This window comes from Crassostrea angulata, chromosome 4, assembly GCF_025612915.1.
Source record: "Crassostrea angulata isolate pt1a10 chromosome 4, ASM2561291v2, whole genome shotgun sequence".
Lineage (NCBI taxonomy): Eukaryota > Metazoa > Mollusca > Bivalvia > Ostreida > Ostreidae > Magallana > Magallana angulata.
In genome coordinates, this window is record NC_069114.1 from 32490297 (window position 1) to 32512673 (window position 22377).

The 22377-nt window shown below is 33.6% G+C and overlaps 2 protein-coding genes across 2 annotated transcripts; both read right to left on the reverse strand.

The window, feature by feature from the left end:
• Window positions 1-224: 224 nt before the first annotated feature.
• LOC128180971 (cullin-4A-like) lies at window positions 225-14832 on the reverse strand. The gene is made up of 21 exons (XM_052849187.1): window positions 14443-14832; window positions 13544-13763; window positions 13148-13217; window positions 12747-12820; window positions 12365-12527; window positions 11779-11868; window positions 11270-11352; window positions 10851-10918; window positions 10142-10260; window positions 9391-9595; window positions 8747-8784; window positions 8551-8617; window positions 8278-8388; window positions 6912-6997; window positions 6545-6652; window positions 6230-6343; window positions 5777-5885; window positions 3193-3266; window positions 2833-2931; window positions 2408-2560; window positions 225-1848 (listed from the first exon to the last, which is right to left on the reverse strand). The coding sequence occupies exons 1-21, from the start codon at window positions 14717-14719 to the stop codon at window positions 1753-1755; spliced, it is 2424 nt and encodes an 807-aa protein (XP_052705147.1). The 5' UTR covers window positions 14720-14832; the 3' UTR covers window positions 225-1752.
• Window positions 14833-19124: 4292 nt separating this feature from the next.
• Window positions 19125-22045, reverse strand: LOC128182226 (uncharacterized). Its single transcript, XM_052850823.1, has 8 exons — window positions 22028-22045; window positions 20275-20358; window positions 20118-20183; window positions 19971-20029; window positions 19699-19852; window positions 19500-19598; window positions 19338-19403; window positions 19125-19199 (listed from the first exon to the last, which is right to left on the reverse strand). The coding sequence occupies exons 1-8, from the start codon at window positions 22043-22045 to the stop codon at window positions 19125-19127; spliced, it is 621 nt and encodes a 206-aa protein (XP_052706783.1).
• Window positions 22046-22377: the final 332 nt, after the last annotated feature.

The window sequence follows — 22377 nt, forward strand, 5'->3', positions numbered from 1 at the left end:
ACCTTTTTTTGATATCCACAAAGTTAAACTCAAATATTTGTTTTAATACTTGGAACATTTAATTTGCACATAGCATACAATTTTTTTTTGTATGGACATTTCTAAAATTCTGGAACTATCTTCCAATATTTGTATTACTTTGATGAAATATATGACAAAGACCTGCAAGCATGCACGTTTACTTTATAATTGTACAAATAACAATAACCAAAAGAACACTCACCAGATTTTTCAATGTTTATTTCATAAAACTGAATTTTCTTTAATCTGAATTAACACATAGTTTCTGATGAAAAAAAAAATTCATGAGGATCTGCTAAAGCACAGAAAAATATCAATATTGTTAAAAGTCTATAATATTCCAAACATCCCCATTTACCCTCGCACAATGCACAAAATAAATTTCTTCTCTCGCACTTGGACCAGACATATACACCCTTCTTCTCTCAAACGCACTATTTGTCATTCAGCACTGTCCTCTTGACCAATGGACACAGAGGTTGTATAAAATTACATCCTCTTGACCAATGGACAAAGAGGTTGTATAATATTACATCCTCTTGACCAATGGACACAGAGGTTGTATAATATTACATGTACTAACCATCAGATCTGTGTCATCAGAAAGGAGGACCCAAATCAACAACAGTTGTAATTAACATGGAAACTGAATACAGCGGCCAAGTGTGTCATCATCAAACCAGAGTACATTGTACAATTTTTTAGGTCTCTTTCAATAAACTACCTGCTATATGTGAAAAAAAAATTTGTATCTTAGTAGTTCAAATACAAAAATGGTTTTGAGACCATATGGGTGTAAAATATATATACATGTACACAATTCTTTAAAAACTATTTTCATGTAACAGAAACTGAAAACAGTCCATTTAATTCAGTGACTGCTCTAAACAATATCAAACAGCAAGTAATTCAAGTGATCATTTTAAAAGTTGGAAAACTAGAGCGGAATACATGTAAATCACATGTATATGATATTTTTTCATTCATGTCATATATGTTTTCTTTTTTTTTTTACTCTGCTGCATAAAAATTGGCATCACATGTGCTAATGCACATTTCTTGAGACCTCCATTGCAAAATAAAACTCAAGTTACAAATCTTTACTTTCAGAATCTGCTTCACAGCATGGATAAGAGGTGTTAACAATGACGCAGAAAACCGAGTTGCAAGGAAAGTAAAATCTCTGAGTTTTATCATCTGAGTTTTTGTCACAACCTTCACTGTCTTGCAATCATTTTGTTAATAATTCTTCAAAATGCAGAAATCCACCTCCCATATTAAACATTGTGTTGACAGGCAAAAAGATCAAATTTTCACTCTTATTGACTGTCAAATCAATAATGTTTATCTAAAGAAAGCTCATGATGTAAAAGTACACACATTATTGTACTGTACTTAATTTTGATATCAAGACCAAAGAACTTCTTTATGCAACTCGGCTGTTTAGATAATACTATAACAATTAACTCCCACAATCATTAAGCTATTGAAAATACATGTATCCACTGAATATTCTAGAGCTTGTATATACATCAATATATGATTTTTTTTTAATTAATCAATGGAGGGAAAACTGATGCAACTACTTCATTCTGTAAATCAGTTTTTTCCTGAACTTAATGAAGTTTGCAACACAGATCTAAATACACTGTAATAGTTTCCATCAAACTTCCCTGCAATGAAGGACACAATGTCTAAAAAGCACTGTCAAGAGTTTTAGGGACTAAGATGTCAAGCCACATAGTGATACTGATTTTGATTTTCTTTGTCTCTTTCCATATAGTCTCTATCAATCAAACTTTCTATTCTTTTCTTCAAGTCTGCAGGCTGAAATGCAATAAATTAAATGTCATAAGGGGGCATCAAGAAAAACACAAGATCAGATAAAATATGGACTAATTGATACATGTAAAACATTTTGCATTCAAGTTACTTGATGCATGTACATGTACTAGTTAAAATGAAAATTAGAGAACTGTAAGGCTTGCTTTGACTAAATTCTGTCAAATACTTTTTGACAAGGCATTCAATTGGCTGCTCAGTTGAACTTCGATATCTCAAATACAATGGATATGTCGAAGTGATTTTCAGTCCCAACCACCTATTTTATATGTATTTCACCCTTGATATTTCGAATACTTGGATATCTTGAAATTTTTAAACAGCCCCGTCTAGTTTGAGATAAGGAAGTTTGACTGTAATTTCTCTTACAGGAAGTTTAAACAATGGCACTTACTTTGACAAGGAATTTAAACACCGACACTTACTTTGACAGGGAATTCAAACACTGACACTTACTTTGACGAGGAATTTAAACACTGACACTTAACATTTACTTTGACTGGTTACCATTTACTTTGACGGGAAATTTAACCTTGACACTTACTTTGACAGGGAATTTGAGCTGGTTATACAGTTCTGAGATCAGGAGGTTGTGGGTTAGTGTTTTCCTGGTCTTCATTATTCTGACAATGGCAGCATCCACTTGATACTGTCGGTCCTGGAACACTCGCTCTGTGGTTGTCGTGTTCTCCTCCGGCTACAAAGGTCATCCATCAAATTATAACATATACACTGTACATGGATTCATCATGTAAGTGTCAAATTATCCCTTATCGCTAATGAAGATCATTTGGACAACTGTTTGAATTTGTTTAAAAGCAATATTAGGGGAATATAGAAATCAGAGTTAACACAATTTCATTTAATGGAGTAACTGTCTCTGTGATTAAACTTGCAACCTCCCTTTTGTTCAACTTGTGCTTTGAACTATTTATGTCAAATACAATCAAGTGATCATCTAATACATACTGTTTCCTTCATCTGAATTTGGTTGATCTTGATACGACAGAGTTTGTGTTTAAATCCACCGTTGAACAAGAATTTGTCTCCATTCTCAACATCCTTGCCCTGAAAACACAGAAGTGCCATCCTCTTACACTTGAAGTTTATATAGATATGTAGATATTCAATTACAAAAAAATACCCCAGAAAATGATTGAATTCAGTGTTGATTTTGTTCCACTTGAAAATTTATATTTGCTTGCTATTGGGAGAGGACACTCTATGTTTTGGAACTTGTGCCCAATCCCAATTTTAATTATGTACAATAAAAATATGTTCAAATCATATGATCATAATGTAATCATATATTCATAATGTAATTTTTACCTTTGGGTTTTTCAGAAGGACCCTGGCTTTGCCACAGGCAAGGGACTGTAAGGTTCTCTTCAGTTCACCTTCCTCTATTGACAAAATATAGAAAGATATTAGAGGACTATTCATACCACTAAATGCTGTGAATATAATATTTATAATGCAACACTGTTATTAACAAGAACTTACAAAATTGTTTCTATAAATATTTTTTTAAAATCATTATTTAGAATTGTCTTTTAGAAACACAGTATCTAAGACTGATATGGATGACTGCAGAAATTACATGTATATATTCATAAATATAACAATGACATACATGTAAGCTTCACGAAGTTTATCATAACACAAATTATTCTTCAGTTAAACAGAGGTACTGTACCTAAATATCAATAACTAATGAATTCCCACATGATAAAACCCAACAAGAATACATTGATATGGGACAACTGCAAAATCTACACCAAAGAAATACTGTTCATGTATTCAAATTCACACTATATAAATAGTGCCTGTTTGGGAGAGTAACAGTTGAAATTGACACCCCGAGGAAACCATTGTCAACCGACGCGAAGTGGAGGTTGACAATGGTTTTCGAGGGGTGCCAATTTCAATTGTTATACTTTCATGTTAAATACTGAAATCTGATTGGTTAAGACGCAGTTAATAATATTTACTATTACCCTCAGCGTTAGCAACGCACTTGGCAACGGGTAATATAAAAAAATGTTACATGCGCGAAAATTATGCGCGTACGGTTTGCTGTAGAATTCACGTTATTCCTATATAAAAGCAGTAAAATTTTCTTAAAAATTTTAAAAAAGACATTCAGTATAACAAAATAAATAGTGCCTGTTTGGGAGGATAACAGTTGAAATTGACACCCCTCGAAAACCATTGTCAACCGCCGCTTCGCGTCAGTTGACAATGGTTTTCTCGGGGTGTCAATTTCAACTGTTACCCTCCCAAACAGGCACTATTTATATACTGTTATCCTACCGAAAAGGCACTATTTATTTTATTATACTGAATGTCTTAATTTTAGAGAATTTTTTACTGCTTTTATATAGAAATGAGTCAAATGACATGAATTCTACTGCAAACCGTACGCGCATAATTTACGTGCATGTAACAATTCGTTGTGTTACCCATTGCTAAGTGTGTTGCTCACGCTGAGGGTAATAGAACGGATTATCAACTGCGGCTTATCCAATCAGATTTCAGTATTTAACATGAAAGTACAATAATAATAAATAGTGTGGAATTATTTTTATTTGTGGGGTTCAATGTTCGTGGGTCATGGTAACAACGTTATTGTTGACAAGCCAATCGTGTTAAATAGTTCGTGTAACGTGGGTGATCCTTCATGTAACGTGCGGGATCGTGCGTGTATCAGGATAATTGGTTTGCGTTTTTTACCGTGCGTGTTCGTGCGTGATCGTGCGGTTTTTTCGTTTTGTAACTTTTTTTACAGAATGCCAGGATTTATTCTTAAAACAAAGAGAAGTGGTTTTTGTAGAACAATGTGAATTTAAAACTTTTTTAAATAAGAACATTGAAAGTTGTTAACATTCATTCTCTCTTTTGTCATTTAATACATATTTTTATTTCCATAGCTCATTCAATCCTTTGTTCTGTCGAGTTAGTTTTGCTTAATTTTATAATCAGCCTATATCAAGCATCGATTGTGTCTTGACAATTAATTTCATTCTTATAAGCAAAAGCGGCACATTAAGCTTACCCATTCCCCTTTTAAACTAAACGATTATTCCCAACGTTTTTCTTTCAAATGAGAATACGATACGCATTATTATCTAGTAGATTGTATACACACTTGTTTGAAATAAAATTTATCTAGACGCTTTAAAACTTAGAATAAATAGAAATAAATCAATTATGTACAAGGTAACAAATTTACCTGTTTCCCGCATAATTAAATCATACGTAAGAGAATCAAATTACATAAACAGTCAACTCGTATGTAAATAATTTCGTGTGGTTTAATGCATTATTTTCATTTCTAATACACGTAATTTTCTTAAACTTATGACAGAAGTTAATATTCATTATAAAGACAAAAAATTAATTTGTGTGTGAATCTTTTATATTTGTGTATGGATGTGTAAAAGTGTTATCTCGTAAAATACAAAACAGTGCATGACTAAAGTACATGCCGCTTTTCAATAACACACAAACATAAAGCAATACATGTTAAAGTAATACGTTTCCTTAATTCTAATCTTAAAAATTAATTTTGATTTTGCGTGTTTAATGGTGTAGAATCGTTCGGTTGCGTGTTTTATCGTTTTTGTTCGTGTATCGTGAAGATTCAGTAAGTTAGTGATCGTTCGTGTATCAGAATCGTGTGTGTTGTTTGTCAACAATAACGTTGCTACCACTGTAGCTCAAATTTTCTTGGTTCATGGGGACATAATTTCGTTGGTAGCAAGTTCTATTTTGTAAATAAATATTAAACACATGCTTGCATATACGTTTCTGGGGATGTAAATTTGTGCGTAAGGGTTACCCACCAAAGGCACAAACATTGGTCCCCAACAAACATTTATGATTCCACAGTAAACCAAAAATATAAACTAACCAATAGCAGTGGCTGTTTTAATTTCCTCAAAAGAAAACTCATCTCCATCATTAAACAGCAGAAGACAGAGGGTTTGGAACAGCGAAACCTGTAGCTCCTTCTTCTCTCCCTGTACAAACGGAAATCAAACAGGAGACTTAGATATGAATCAAGACTGTGTATTAAAAGTAAGCAGTAAATACAAAGTGCTTTTATTGCACAGATGCAGGTAATCTTTAGGTAAAATATAAGTTTTAGATAGAAGCAAGTAATCTGAAATTTTTAAGGATTGAAAATTATTAAGTTTTCATTTGATTTCTCAAATATCAAGAAATTTTTAGAAAGGACTGTGGTTCTGTTATCAATGTAACAATATCAGGACATACATAAATGCCATAAGTCAACATTTTAACGGCATCTCTAACTTAGTCTGACATATAGGAAACTACATACAGAAAATGTTTCGACATTTACCCCGGCAAACTTTGCTTTCAAGACACAGTGCCCCAGGGTAGACTGCCATTGCAACTTCTTTCCGCTGTGTTTACTATAGAAGAAGGTCTTGAATATTTCCTGTAGCTTCACCATCTGCATAACAGAAATGAAATACAAAATATGACACATTTATACAAAAAAAATAAAATTCACATCATATCTGTGTTGGAAATAACGATTATTTGTGGTATATTATTACAATTATAATGTTACCAACAGTCTTTGATATAACTGTTTTTACTACTGTACTATGGTTTATTGTGAAATCAGTAGACTACTGGCATACAGACTTACAGATGCAGGCAGATGGACCTCCATGGGGGTGTAAGTAGGCCAGTAACCCATGGTGAGAATATTTACTGTCATCTCAATGCCTCCGGGACTGTCCACATGCTGCATGTGCTGCAAACATTTATAAAAGATAAGTTCATAGCCCATTTTCGTATAAAGAGAAACACTTACATGTACATGTACGTACAGCAAACTGACAAAAGGAAATTTTATTTCACATAGAAATCTAATTTCATATTTACCTAACTTCCAATTTAAAGAATTACATTATTGTTTTGAGCTACACAAAATATTGCCACTTTTTTTTTTAATCCTAGAGACCTAATTCTAAGGAGATGGCGTGAATAAATATATGATGAAATTGTTTTACCTGTTTGAAAGACAAATTGAAATCTTTGGAACATTCCATGTCCTTGAACATTCCCTCTAGCTTGCTGGTAAAAGCTGCTCCACATTCTGGTGATTAAAGCAGAAGAAAGTTAACATTTTTCTTGTACAAAATTCATTGTCTGATATCAGAAAAAGGCAAGTATATAGTCATGTGTAAGTGTTGTATATTAATATGTACTTTGAATACAATACAAACATGTCATGTAAATCAATTTTATATCAATTAATAATTCAATATCCATGTACATATAATATGTTTTACGGTGCTACCGTTCTGGCGAGCGCAGCAAGAATTACACATACCTTGCATCATTGTCAACCTAGTGTTATTTAGGTATCAATGAACGTTTAAGAGGTATCAATTTTAATGGTTATGATACATACAGCGCAACCCCTTACCCCGAGAGAGAGAGAGAGAGAGAGAGAGAGAGAGAGAGCGCGCCCGGTCCCTGTTTGTAGGTGTGTAATTTCCCACTTTTAAATTTAATGGCCAGACTATATGCAATATCTACATAAATTTTTTAACTGTTTATTTTTTTTTCATTTTTCCTTTCTATTTAGTTCAAAATGTCCTATTGTTTATTTCCTCCCTACTCATATACTTGTATACCTGCCTACTGTACATGCATGTACAATTAGCTTAAAAATTGATCGATATGACAGTAAAGTATGGCTCTTGCTAGTATTTATTTATATAATCTCTATATTAAAAAAAAATTAAAAACAAATCATATGTCAATGAGGCAGTTATCGCAGTTTTTACTGAAATGGCTAGTACACTCATTACAGATGTTTGACCACCTCTAAATTTATCACGGGAAATATATCGCGAGTGCACTGTGACGTCATCTATGATTTTGTTCGTCTTTGTTTACGTTTCTCGACTCAATACGAAGGTATGGAAGCATATAACAAATCTTTTGAGTCTAGCCAAAGCATATGCAGCACTCAAAACGTGTCTTTAAACTTTAAGTCACCGTAAATTACGAGTTAAAAGTCGGCCATTTTTGGCATAGCACCACGGGTGAAATCATTAGAGGGCATTATGGGACGTAGACAAAAAATTTGTTTGATGAACTGTAGGTTTAGCTCGTTCTTTTTCCCAAGCACACTGGTTCTTATAGCTCGCTTCGCTCGCTATTACAATGAAGTGAGGTTTACTGGGTTTCAAGTAAATTTCACCAAGATCATTTGCAAATAGGCAGAGTAGGCAGTCTGACAGCCTAAATTATTTATTTATTAACATAGATAAGTAATTTTGTAGTCTGGGCTCATAATTGGCCTAGAAACATAATGATATCCCCTTAATAAACAGCCAGAAAGAAATGATGATGATAAGACTCTACCTTGCTTAAGTTTGGATAACATTGATTTCTCAGCATCCACAGAAGCACTCTTTCCTACCAAGAGGCGCTTGGCCAGATCCTTTTTGTAGAATGCCTCAAACACATCTTTGCCTGCATAGCAAGAGAAAAAACTCAAATCAGATCAAAGTTGAATGATATTTTAGGAAACATACACTTTGATGTAGTTTTTGAAATCACTGACTAACATGTATGAATACATGTACTGAATCCTAATTTTGACCATTTCTGAGAGAAATAACACACAAATATTACCATGTATAAACCTAAATAGCACCATGATTTTATCCATCAGTCGCTCTAATTCCTCTTCAGTGGCTTCCTGCAATAAGTACAAGTACAGTTTATCTGAATTACCATCACCTTCCTTGTCCAAATGCAAAATTCACAACTTGTTAAAATGTATTCACACCATACATCTATAATGTGAAAAAACCCATATAACACATACCTTATTTCCAGCCTTCAGTTTGGTATCTACATACTTGGCTGAAAAAATTAAAGAACAATGTAGTTGAATGTACAGGTCATTGATGTTCGCCAATTTTCTACACGAAAATGGAAACAATCAAGCGTACTTAAAACAACAAACAGCTTTCAAACAATCTTGTCTTAATTTAAGCAATTACTGGTATTCCTTTAAAAGCATGGAGTACCTTATAGAATTCACACATAACAAGTACCAAGTACCTTTCATTTTTCAAATTTGCTAATTTTCTTTACCAATCTTTTTTCATTACAAAAGTAAATCATTGCATCCACTCTTTTTCAGTTCCACAATAACAATTTACACACGACAACATGTTGGTATTACTCTGTAACCATTATATTTGGCTGTGTAATCTATTTAGCGTTTTCTGCGGTAAGCAGCTTCCGCTTAATCGAGAATATTGCAAAATGCCATGAGCATATGCATAATGATAGATACATTTAGAAAATTGTTAACTTCAAATCCAGGCTAACATTTGTCAATATCGAAAGTTTTACTTTTGTCTTCATTATCACTGTATAGATTGAACGAACATCGAGGAAACATCAATTTTTCGCCAAATATTTTACACACTAAATATAATATGTTTACAGTATATCCGTTACCAATTAATTCCGCCGGTTTATTCTGCCGTTGATTGATAAAGGTTTCAAAGCTCTCTTTCAGGGCGTTGACAAATTTCTCGTTCTTAGATAGACATACGTCTATAACGTTGTCCATCTTGTCCTTGAAATCCAGCAAGTTCTGGACCATGTCCTTGTCCTTCTCGGCATCATTGTCCGGGTTCATCACAATGGTTTTACCTGTTACCTGAGGACAGAGGAAAAAATAAACCTCATCTTATACTTATTTATGTAATACTGACTTTTGGGTAGTTTCTAATTTGAAATCTGAATTCATTTGTTGTCTCGTAAAGCAATGGAGATTGGATACTAGTGCATTGCAGACTAAAAAATTCTTGAGATATGTTGAATAATTACGATTTATATGATTAAATGTAACTCACTTTAACTGTAGATTCCTAATTACATGTAAATGCAAGGAATTATTATCTGAGTAGGAACTCTCCTCAGAGGTTCTCAAATCAACCCTATAATTTTTTCTTACTGTAATACCGGTACTACAAAGACTTATCATTAAAGTTCAGCACTTGCAATTTTATGTTTATGTGCTTTGATACAATAATTATGGGATCACAGAATTAAAAATTTGCATATAATATCTACAGAAGCTTAAAATCATGGTAAGTTTAACATCAAAATAAATTCAAAACAAAGGATTTCAAAAGAGTTAATGTTGAATCATTCTGTTTTCCCAAGTCACGACTAACAATCTAGCTACAAGTAAAACTGGTACCTTGATATAGGTGGCAAAAGCAGTGCACATTTCCTTGAGGCCATCTTTGACTCTGGAAAACAATTGGTACATCAAGGTCAAATCCTTGATTCTGTTCTCTGTCAACAGCTGGTCCAAACCTGATAGAAAAAAACAACAGGGGATACTAATGAGATTATAAAGTATAATACCGGTAGCAGGTAGGATTATTTAGTATCATAAATATACATTATCATAACAGTGACTTGATCCAAAGAGCTGAATCACTTCTCGTTTCCAGGTGTGGATCATCAGATCAAACTTGACTCTTTGAGCTTGACGTAGTCTGACACTTTGGATCAAGTTACTGTTATGATGATAGATTTATAATATGCCTTTACATAAGAAGTAAAAATATTAATAAAACCATTTTGAATCAATCATACAATGTTTACCCGCTAAACAAAGCCATTTTTAAAACCCTCTTCAAATCTCTTTTAATCAAACTAAAAAGCAGCCGTTATTAATATTGTAGTTTGTTATCAATTTTAGAGAGGGGTGATATAAATTCAATAAACCAGTGTGGGATCTGGAAAATTGGATCACACTCTGTAAAATTAACAGCATCAAGAAAGGAGAATTAATTGGAATATAATAATCTTCTTTATCTGAATGTTGTTCCTTTTTTGGTATACTTAGCCTTTGGAGTACATTTATTTACGTTCTTACATTACGTAGATTTCTGACTTACCCTTTTGGAGTATTTGTGTTAAATGTTTCTCCAGGAGCTGTTTCTCCACACAGCTGACAAGTGGTTTTCTGCATTGAATGAAATGGTATCAATAAAGCTTCATGCATGTTGATTAGAACTTTTCAATTCAGATAAAAGAAACAACTTATGAAAACATCTCATTGATAATATTGATTTCATTGATTTTAAAGAAAATTTTGACTTTTTCTCACTCTTAACACAAGCTGTTTCATAAAAAAAAATCTTGGCTTTCATGAATAATTTTGACTTTAATATGGTTATAAGCCATGATTATTACTGTCATGTCCAGGACTAGTTTAAGATATTTTACACATCTAATCCATATCACATTCTGTTTACATTGCTAAATTATTTGGTAAAAGGTTACAGCATATAAGTATGAGAATTTCGACACTTACTTGGTAGACATGTCGAGGTAATGTAGCAATCTCTCCATCTCTTCATGGAGTCTTTTGTCCACATAGGCCAAGTACTCTGGAACCTGTTATTGATAAAGATAACTTTACAATCAGATCTTTCATCATTTCAAAATAATTTTCACATCCATTTAGTGCCCTCAAAATTAATGCACAATCATTATTCATCATACATTGGACATGTACTATAATAACATCATTACCGGTAGTCGTTGAGCACCAATTTTCATGGATTTAACTGTTAAGCAGATTCATCAAATTAAATGTCTATTGATGTCAACAATTTGTAGTATCCACATAACATTGTATTTTACAAAATCCACTAAAATCAATGCCAACACAAATTGATGCCAACACAAATTGATGCCAACACAAATTGATGAAATTTGTTGTTCAATGTAGTTGTTGTTGTATACAGTAAACCGAGCCATGTAGTAAATGTGCACAAGTTGAAAGACTACAGAATCCTGTATAGTTAAATGTGTACATACATCCCTCTCCTGCATCAGTTGCTGGCCCTCGGCTGCATACAGACTTTCTGTGGCTTCCAGGAACGAGTGCTCAAAGGCATCAACATACATCTGTAAATAAAAGAAGCATTATTAACAGGCAATGTGTGACAAACATCATTTATAGCCCATTTGATCAAAGTAGCCTTCAATTGTAGTAAACAGAAAAAAAAATCCATATGTTGTTTGGTGGTATTTCAAAGATGGTAAATTTTAATGTAGGAATAATGTATCCAACACATATTTTAAATCAGTTGATGTCACTTTGGAATTTCTCCAAAATTTCCAAAGTTGGCCATCAAAAGATAAGGTACACGGCAAATTTCTTTATAACATAGAATTTTCCTATTACATAATGCAACATGAGTTTTATCATATTCTCATCATTATGAACATTTCTTTCCGCAATCAAATTTTTTATGTCCCTTGTATGTTTAATTCTAACTAAAAAGGACTTATTCATAAAAATTAAGTCTATGTGAACCAGATTGTCACTGGTACATGAAAATCATGAAGTGAAAATGTCAAAAATAAACATAAATACAGTACTCAGGTAGTGTACACTCACCTGTAAGTCCGACAACATCCTGAGCAGACTCTTGATCAGCTGTCGATCCACAGCTTCCCCAGTTCTCTCCCTTTCTATCAGCTGTAGAATGCCGTCCACTGTTCTCTTCTGTACCAGTGGGTGGAACATGACGTGTGTCCGGAACAGTTCCAAACCCATGTCCCTGATAGATGATATTTTTAAAATAGAATATTATGCTTGATGCATTTTCTGTCTGCAGGACAGATATTGCTCAAAATAAAACTCATATATTTTTATTATTGGAAAATGTTGAAAAATTGACTTTAAAGGCCAAGTCTTCCATTTACCAAACAGATCAGTTTAGGTGAGGGGTGGGGCCAAATGAATATTGATATGAATACTGTACAAATGTATAACTCACCATATTGACATAACAGATGAGGTCTGTAACACATAGGTTCTGTCCAAGAACAGGAAAATACTCCTTATCATAATCTGAAAGACAAGCAAAGCAACATATTAATATCGAGGGTCAAAATAATCCAAACATACCAATTTCATAGTACATGTATGCCCCTACTGAGTACTGACATGTGTGCCCTAAAACAATGTACCTCTGGTATTGATGCTGATTAAGTGAACAAGACCCAGTGATAATTTATAGATGAGCAAGAAACTTTTTTTTTAAGAAACAAGATTTAAAGATCGGTCAGTCAAGTGCATAAAATCATATCTTGACTTGTACCAGTAGTTTGTCAATAGAAAGCCAGTATGATTCTAATCACACTGGCACAGGAAAAAATTGAACTGAAGATGTCTTACCATTTGACGGCAATGAGCTTGCCAACAACCATCCACATTCTTCAGGAACTGCTCAAATCCAACATTTTCAGTGAAAAAGGTTAAGGAAAGTTTACAGTATTAACAGTATATAACAGTATTTATACATGTCGTTATGAACATGCAAAAATCCTCTAAGAAATCAGTAAGAATGTACAGGCAAATAAAATACAAAAAACTGTTAAAAGTTAACCTGGTCCACCTTCCTCTCCTTGCATAAGCGTATCACAGTAAATTCTAAATCTTTTTAACTCACTTGAAATTATAAACATTCAATAAATAAATAAACTACACTTTTCAGCAACCATGCAAAACAATAGAAGTTTACATGACAAGCCTTTATTCTAAAAGTAAATACAATAAGCAAGTCAAGGATATGCTTTGAACTGTTCCACGTTGCAGCGTACATGTTTATCACAGACTTCCTTCAGCTGGTCGTACAGCTGGGCGGACATTTTGTGGGAGCACATGTTCTCCACGGCCTGATACAGCTCCTCCAGACTCCAGCGAATCGACGTACTCCTCTGTATGGCCTCCACAGACTCCTTCAACTTCTCCCATGTCTGCTGCTGGAAATTCTCTGGAAGTCTGGGTTTTTCTGAAAGGCATATTATGGTTCATTTAATCTACAATGTACAAAGTCACTAGAAGCTTTATTTCTTTTTACTATGAATTTAGTTATGGACAATGCACCTCACCACAGCATGTACTTTTAAATATATTTTTCAAGGACAAGTCTTCATTTTGGTTGTACAACCATTTTGAAAATAATAAGTATTCTAATAATTGTCAATCTTAAGTGGCAAATCGAACAGTAAGTTTACAAGCAATGACGATGCATAAAAGATGGAAAATTGAGTTGCATGGTCACAGAGATTCAGATGTGGGCACCAGCATTATATCTGAAAGAGATGCTCTATACCACCATCTAGACCAAAACCCTACATCTGTATTACATTATACAGCTCAAAGCAACATAATATCAGATTATGTCACTGTATAAAAAGGCATTCACTGTGTAAAACTTTAAAGAAACAAATTACAAGCATCTTAAGTGGTTTCCTCTATGACAAGTCACTTTTTGGGACACTTATAATCTTGGTATTTGTATTAAACTTTTCTAAACATATACATCAAGTTAAATTTTTCAGGTTTTCTGAAATCCGCACACCATCAAATGAACTTTAAATCTAATTAACAAAGTTATAATATTTATCTATGGATAATCTGTAATCAGCTGATTGAAACTTACACTGTAAATTATCAAACGTGTTTACCTCTGAAGTTCTTGATCACTAGTTTCTTAGTCGCTCCTGGTTTATTATTAGCCAGTGGCGACACATGTTTATTGAGTCCATTGCTTGGACTTGAGATAGCAGAGAAATTGGCTCTTCTCTGTGAGTCAGTCATCTGCGATTCGTCAATATTTTCACGAGCCCTTTTGTGATTTGGGGGTGATATGCCCTCGCTCAATTTACGCTTCTTCCGGTTTTCGTCGCCGTCCAATTTCTGCTCGTCCTGCAGATTTGGTTTATTAGTATTTGAGAGAGGCATTCATGCTTCTACAGGCCAATTGATGGCCTATATTTGCAATAAACACCCAGTTCTTGAGTGATCCTTCCACTGTTTTGTCTTTGACATCCACAAGATGGCGGTGCTCTCGTGCGTCTTCTGTTATGACAAGGGGAATAACTCTAATTTAGGAACGTGAACAGCGAAAAAGGCTAAATCACTTTTCTTAAGCATAACATCTTATGTTACTCACAGCAATCAATTTGATATCGACAATATTTATACAAAATGGATCTAAATGTTTTATCAATTATTAATTCTATATATAAAGGGCATGCAGTATATTCCTTTACCAAAATTTTGCGACTTTACAGTCATGCTGTTATATATGAGAGCAACCAAGTTTTTAGATTTCTTTTTTTTTTAGTAAACTTCATTCAATTCTTGAGAGCGATTAAACCTATTTATTTGTGAACTACTTTATCATGCATTATAACAATTGAAAAGAATATTTTCTGCCAGATGAAAATAAAAATGAATAAAATGATAAAATAAAAAGTGCAAACTTAAATGAAAGAGTACGTTGTTTTTACCGCTGATTTGAAACAACTAGTTTACAAATATCATGTGTGCTTTTAACATCATTTACGATAAATTACTCTAAATTTTCACACAACTCTCTGTGGTTACTTTTAATAATGAATTGCAGTTTTATAGAAATCTGCTCAACAGGGTTAACGATTTACATAAAAGTAATTAATATACTAGCTGTTAGTGTATTGTCTACTCCTATGATTTATGGACAACTTCTTGAAAAAGACGTCTCTGAAAAAAGCAACTTATATTATACATTTATTGCATGATTGAGAGGGAAATATTTAACTATGGTTAAGAGTTGTTAATCATAGTTTCACACTCTTGAAACTATATATTTATCAGATAAACCCTGTTTTGCAACTGCAAATACTTAAACAATAAAATGCTTTCTTTGGGGATTCATTCGGGATATGAAGGTAGCGACATTGCAGAAAAAATACATAAGCCGCGTTAGCGGGTTATATTATTTTTTCCTGCAATGATCGCTACCTTCATAACCCGCATGAATCACCAAAGAAAGCATTTTATTGTTTATATTAACATATTTCTTTTAACTAATTAATAAATTGATTATGAAAAATAAGTAGAAATCACTAAATTACTGGTAATGTACATAAGTACGCTAGCTAGAAGAAACAGCCAAATCGTCTCCTGTGAGACTTTGAGTCTGACATCATCATGATTACTTCGTGCAGTCCGTGATATTTGTAGGTCGCTGAAGGTTTAGACCAATCGATAAACAGGGCGTGTCAATTTCAGACCGTCAATATCTTCTCAGTTTCAGCCGCTGTAGATTTCGACCAATCGATAAATGGTGCATGTATATTTCAGTCTGGCTGTTTCTATAGAGCTATGAATTAACTATAAGTTTTCGTAAGAAATAGAGGGAATAATACTTGGTAGATGTAAATATATGTAGACTTTGTTTTCAGTGTTAATTATTAGTATAGTTTTACACTTCTGAAACATAAATGATCGTGTTAACTATGGTTTACAGATGTAAGATATAGATTATCGTCGTTAATTAACTATAGTTTTCTGTCCGTAAACTATAGTTTAATTTACAACCGTTAATCCTAGACTGTGAAACTATGATTAGCCCATTTTTGTGAACTTGGCGTGCCATAAACATGTGGGGGTACAACAAGAATTACTACAGCTAAGAAATCTGTCTTGTAAGAACATTTAACGTAAAAAGAGGGTTGCATGCAGATTTATCAACAAATGACACCATGAAATTTTGCTGCTTCTTATGAAGACAACTAGAACCATTTTAACAAGAGCTTGGACTTTGGGTAGTTGTGTCAAACAGCATTGTGACGTAGGCTTGCCTATTTCATTGCTGGCCACTTAGCTATGACTCTTTGAAATCAACAAGATTCGTCTGGCTTTTGAGCTAAGACTACGCAGTCGGTGTATATCTCGCTTGAAACCAGCGTAATTTTAAACTTGTTTTGATGCGTTTTGATAGTTACGTCCTACTGAAAGTCCAAGGCCTTGTTAAAATAGTTCTAATAAATATATTTAGTAATTCATCATTTTTAATTTATGCCAAGGACTGTTTTTGAAAATCGATTTTACTTCAAAACCGAACTCCAATCAATCAACAGCTTTCTATGATTTGAAAAATTTGATCCATATAAAAGCATACCATCTTTTATGTGTATCGTATTTCCCATCCTTACCAACAGGGATAATATGCCACTTCATTGATAGTCATTTTCATTGTTGGCTCAACTGTACCAAATACTCATATGTAAGCTTTTACGATCAGTCCTTGTCGTTGTAAAATAAACGTAAAAGTAGCAAAATTGTTAAAAAAAATGATATGATTTAAGAATAAACGGTATCAGACAACATAAACAGGTAGTTGTCATTGTGTTGATCTGATTGAAACTACCACATCCCATCTGAACACCAAATGGAATCCCAAACTCACTACTAGATGAACTGGTTTTGATTTCACAAATTTACACCTCACAATAAGTCAATTAAAATGTCTAGCTGCTGGACCAACTATACACTTAGGCCTTACTATAGCTCTTCATCTTTATTAATTGGCATGGTGAACAATAGAATAGCTTCACCTAGGTCATTGCACACGGAGTGTTTTTCAAGGGGCTGGCTAACAACCAGTTAGGATCCCATTTTAAACCTTCACCTTTGGTGAGGACGGGACCACAGGATGACATACGGTTATAATGAGAGTTAAGGGAGTACTATTCAAGGGACGAATATTTAGTGAGGATCGACAAATATTATTTAAAAAAATGATTATTTCGTGATTTGAGTAGGTCATATTGCAGGATGACGGGTGATCTTTTCACATAATCGGATTTATTCTTAAAATATGTTTTTTTAACATTGTGTTTTATTTTTACTTTATGCCATGTGCCTGGGCAAACGGAACTACTTTGGCACATTTTTTAAATATGTAAGTTAGCGACAAACCTAAAGTTTTAAGCATTACAGATTTTTCGGACAAGACAGTAAAAAACACAGAGTTTTGTTTCACAGTATTGGTGCTGACACAAATAAAAAATACCTTAACTTTTGTAGACCTTTAGCTTTTAATTAGGTGTCCTCTTTGAAAATCAACATCGACATTGATGACTGATGAAACATCCACACGAGTGAAAGATTCTCAAATTGCATGCATCATAGATTAATTTATTTTTTAAATATCTTAAACAGGACGGAATCTTTGAATTATTTAAACAATAAAATGTTTTCTTTGGTGATTCATTCGAAAATACATAACCCGCGTTAGCAAGTTACGTAATTTTTTTCTACCTTCTTCACCCGCGTGAACCATTTAAGAAAGCAATATATTGCTTATATTAATATCTTTCTTGTAGTTAATCAATAAATTGATTATGAAAAGTAAGTAAATTCACTAAATTACTGTTAATGTACACAAGTACGTTAGCTAAAAGAAACAGCCAAATCGTCTCCTTTGAGACTTTGAGTCTGACATCATCATGATTATTACGTGGAGTCCGCGATTTTTCTTAGGCCGCTGGAGGTTTCGACCAATCGATAAAGAGGGCGCGTCAATTTTTAGTTCTGTCTGTTTCTTGTCAGTTTCAGCCGCTGTAGATTTCGACCAATCGATAAAACAGGGTCTGTAGATTTCAGTTTTGTTTCCATAATAACATATAATCTTTTTTAAAGGTTTTAGGACCGCACTATCTGTTTTAATGATTATGAATTTTGGAGCGCTGCTGAAAAGGATTGATTTTAAGTATTGTAAAGAAATAGAAATAAACTGGCTTTGAAAGAGTTGTCCATGTTCAGTTATCAAAGTTCATTGACGAAGTATAAGCACCACATATCGAACTATACAATGGTAGGCCTATTGCTTTCTACGAATTCACAATTCTTAATTGTCAACGATCATAAATCCATGGCTTATTATAGCCAAGGACTATTGACAATTACAAACTGTTAATTATTAAAAGACAGTCTGTTGGGAAAATTAAGATACATTGTACCAATTCATATTGTCTAATTGAGCTATTCTTTCTGCTAAGATAACCATTTACAAACTTCTTCAAATAATGCATGTACTTCAAAAGATAACGATCGCTCATTGTAATACATCATACAGCAATAAAAAATATTAAAGAAATAAATAATTTATTTCATGCAAAAAATATACCATCAGCCCTTATATTTGTTTTTGTCATGGACTCAATACCAAAATATTTTTCAATCAACAGTTACATACAATGCACATATTTTTTACGATTTTACGAGTTCAGTTTCCCTCTGGGATCAAATACAATGAAAAAGTTGATTGAACACAGTAGTCTATGACTATGCAAATGATTTTCCTCGTCGCCAGTCTTCATTTTCTCCCCAAAACTCTTCTGACCTGGGATAGGAATCCTTTAATGCCTTTCGTTTCCTTTTCTTGTTTGACCTGTCAGAGAGATTTTTAAAATCATTTCTTATTATATGGTATACCATCACAGAAAGTAACATAAATCATTTGATTTTTCTCTACACCTTCGAATATAAAAAAGATATCACAAAAAACAACATATCACTTTATGCTTACTTTCTTTGGACCAGATGTGGCCCCACGACAAAAGAGTCGAACAAACCAAGATGTTCGATGTTCACTCTGCCAATAGAGGTTAAAAAGGATATCAAATATGTTTCTTACAAAATGGAATTAATCCATGCATAAATCAAAATGTTCTTCACGATTAAATGTTACCTTCTGTTGATCTGTAGAGCATAGATCATATTCTCCCCTTCCTTGCAACTGATCACTTGGATCTGCATTTTCAGTATCATGTATGATACCTGCTTCAACCTAAAATAAAAGGTTAATAAAAAAAAACCCAGATACCTATTCTCAATACATCCGAGATAGACAACAAAAACCAAACATGTATAGAAGAGTGGGGACGTACCTGCGAGTCCCCGGGAGTCTGTTGTTCTCTGGATTGCATCATTCCAGAGTACGTGTTTAGTGTCAGCCACTTATAGGAGAGTGGTGCCAGTCCTTGGGCTGGTGGCCTCGGTAAATTTCTTAACTCATACACCTCCCGCATATAATTCCTGTCCCTGTAACGAACAGATGCCACGCATGTGTGTGATTGATCGTATTCCTTGAAGAATGATCAAAATTGGGTTAAAAATATTTTGTTGTTTTTCTAAAACTTCAGATAAGATTTGAACTTACCGCCAGGCTGCGATGAATGCCCCAGTCATCAATGAAACACTCTCTTCCACTGTTGGTATCTGGTCAAGAATAAAAGAAGAAATAAAGTTGCAATATTGACTTAAATTTGAATGCTTTTAATGTTTAATGGCTACAGGTGAGTGGTACCTCAGTGGATGGATAGGAACGAGTAATTGGGGTTTCAGGGGCATTTAGTGGAAATACCTCCCGGTCCTAGAAGAAACAAAAAATCTCTATATGTCATGCATTTTCTTGATGAAGGATATCAACCATTTAAAGAACACAGAAGGAAAGAAAGCTTTACCACGGGATCTAAAAAAAAATCCTCAATTCTCGCTCGTTCTTGAGCTTCCAAGTCTTCTTGTTCTGCCAGCTTACCATCTTCGACCTTATTAATAGAAAAAAATGCTTTACATTTTCCATGAAACATTTCACACAATCCGTTTTTCACCCTCAACGAAAATGATAACTTCAATTTCACTATTCGGTCTCTTATTTTTACTTCAGTAAGTAAGTGAAACATAAAAGTGCATCAAAACTGTAAGTTTACCATGTCTTGTTTAACCACACGGGTATTACTTGCAACATATGTGTTTTTATATATGTATATATGTCTGCATAAAGAAAGAATAGATACCTGGTGCAGCATAAACAGGCGTTCGAATTTTATAGAACCTAACAAACAGCCTCGTCATGCTAATGTCTTTTGTATAAAATGTATATTGGTTTGTTTTGTTGTTGTTTTTTTTTGGGGGGGGGGGGGGGGTTCGTTTGGTTTTGTTTTTTGGCGGCGGGGGGGGGGGGTCTTCTTTTTATAATTTTCACTTTTTATATTTTTCCTTTCTCATTCTTTAATTGTTCTTGTCTATACATCTTCTGTTTCAACATTATTTATTTCCATGCAACATACTTATATTATTAATTTAATTCCACAATGTAATCTTGATCTTGTTTGTAGGGAACGGACAAAAAAAAAATGGCCACACCTGCTGTCTGATCCTATTTCATTCTGAAATCATGTAAAATATTGTTTTAACCACTTTTCACTTTAATATTTCTCATGGCCCCCAAAAAGTGGGGCAGGGGGACTCTGAAAATTTTCTTTTCTATATGTAAATTTAAGAAAAATATTTGCTGCGACACAAAAGGGGGGGGGGGGGGCAAGCCCCCACCCAACCCTACCGCGAACCCCCTGATGCTACTTGCTGTAGATTTCAGTATGCAGTATTAAATTCCCCTACGCCCGCATGGCTATGAAGCGGAAGGCTCACTCAATATTTTTGTGTTTGCCCAACGCGTAGTTCTATTTTTGTCTTTCTAATTTGATTATTTACTTTGGAACACCGTAATTTTTCAAAAGTTTTTCTTTTCATGTGATATATAAAATATGTGGAAATCATGTAAAAATTCTATATTTGCTTAAACATGGCATTTGTGCATCACAATGCCCCTTTAATTTATTACATTAAATTGAGGGATGTGTTCAAGATCGTACATCTAGTTAGCCTAAGTTGGAGACGTATAGATTGTAGATATATAGGTCAACGGATGGCTTGTTCAGCCGCTATATGTCTCTGATTTGAACTTGGAAAAATTAACTAAAGACTAATAACATCGACATAATAATTGTGTTATAGTTCATTATAACTTAAAGGATGAACAAAATATCACTAAAAAGGTATTTAATTTATGTTTGTTAAAACGTAGCACTTCGTAGCAGCTAAGATCTTGACCGCACCCCAGGCTCTTTGTAGAAAACGATAACGGGAAAATAATCGGGAACACTATAGTCATTTAAAATACAAAAAGCTTTTAATTAGTATCGCTTTATTTAAAATCAGAAGCAAGTTAAAGAAGACCAGATCATCTCGCCTTACTGATCAATCAGAAGGAGTTAAATGACTAGATTATTTAAATGTTATGTAATGTACAACTTATAAACAATGATTAAATGTACAGTGAATTGCATGATATTTTCTTTACAATTATTTGAATAAACATGAAATCCCCGCACCATAAAAACATAACTTTAAAAGAAAATTAAAACATTATCTAACCTGAAAAGACGTATCCATCATTAATAAGGGGATTCCGATAACTTCAGAAAAGAAACAAAACAATAATACACAGTAAAAGACTAGAGCGTATTGTTACAGTATTGTTATCCTCACCCGTGACGCGTCATGTGATCTTATACGGGTGAATTTACCTTCTTTTTTTCAAGCCAAGTTGAAGTATTTAGTCAAGTCAAACTGGAAACAATACAGCATATACCAATACAACAGTTATTTGCAAGAAAAGCCAAGAAATTTTAAATAATGCAGTTTTATACCTGGTATTAGTGTATTAAAATAGTATACAAGGTTAACTTTTAAAAAAGCTAAGAAAGTTAGTCAGCCGAATATTA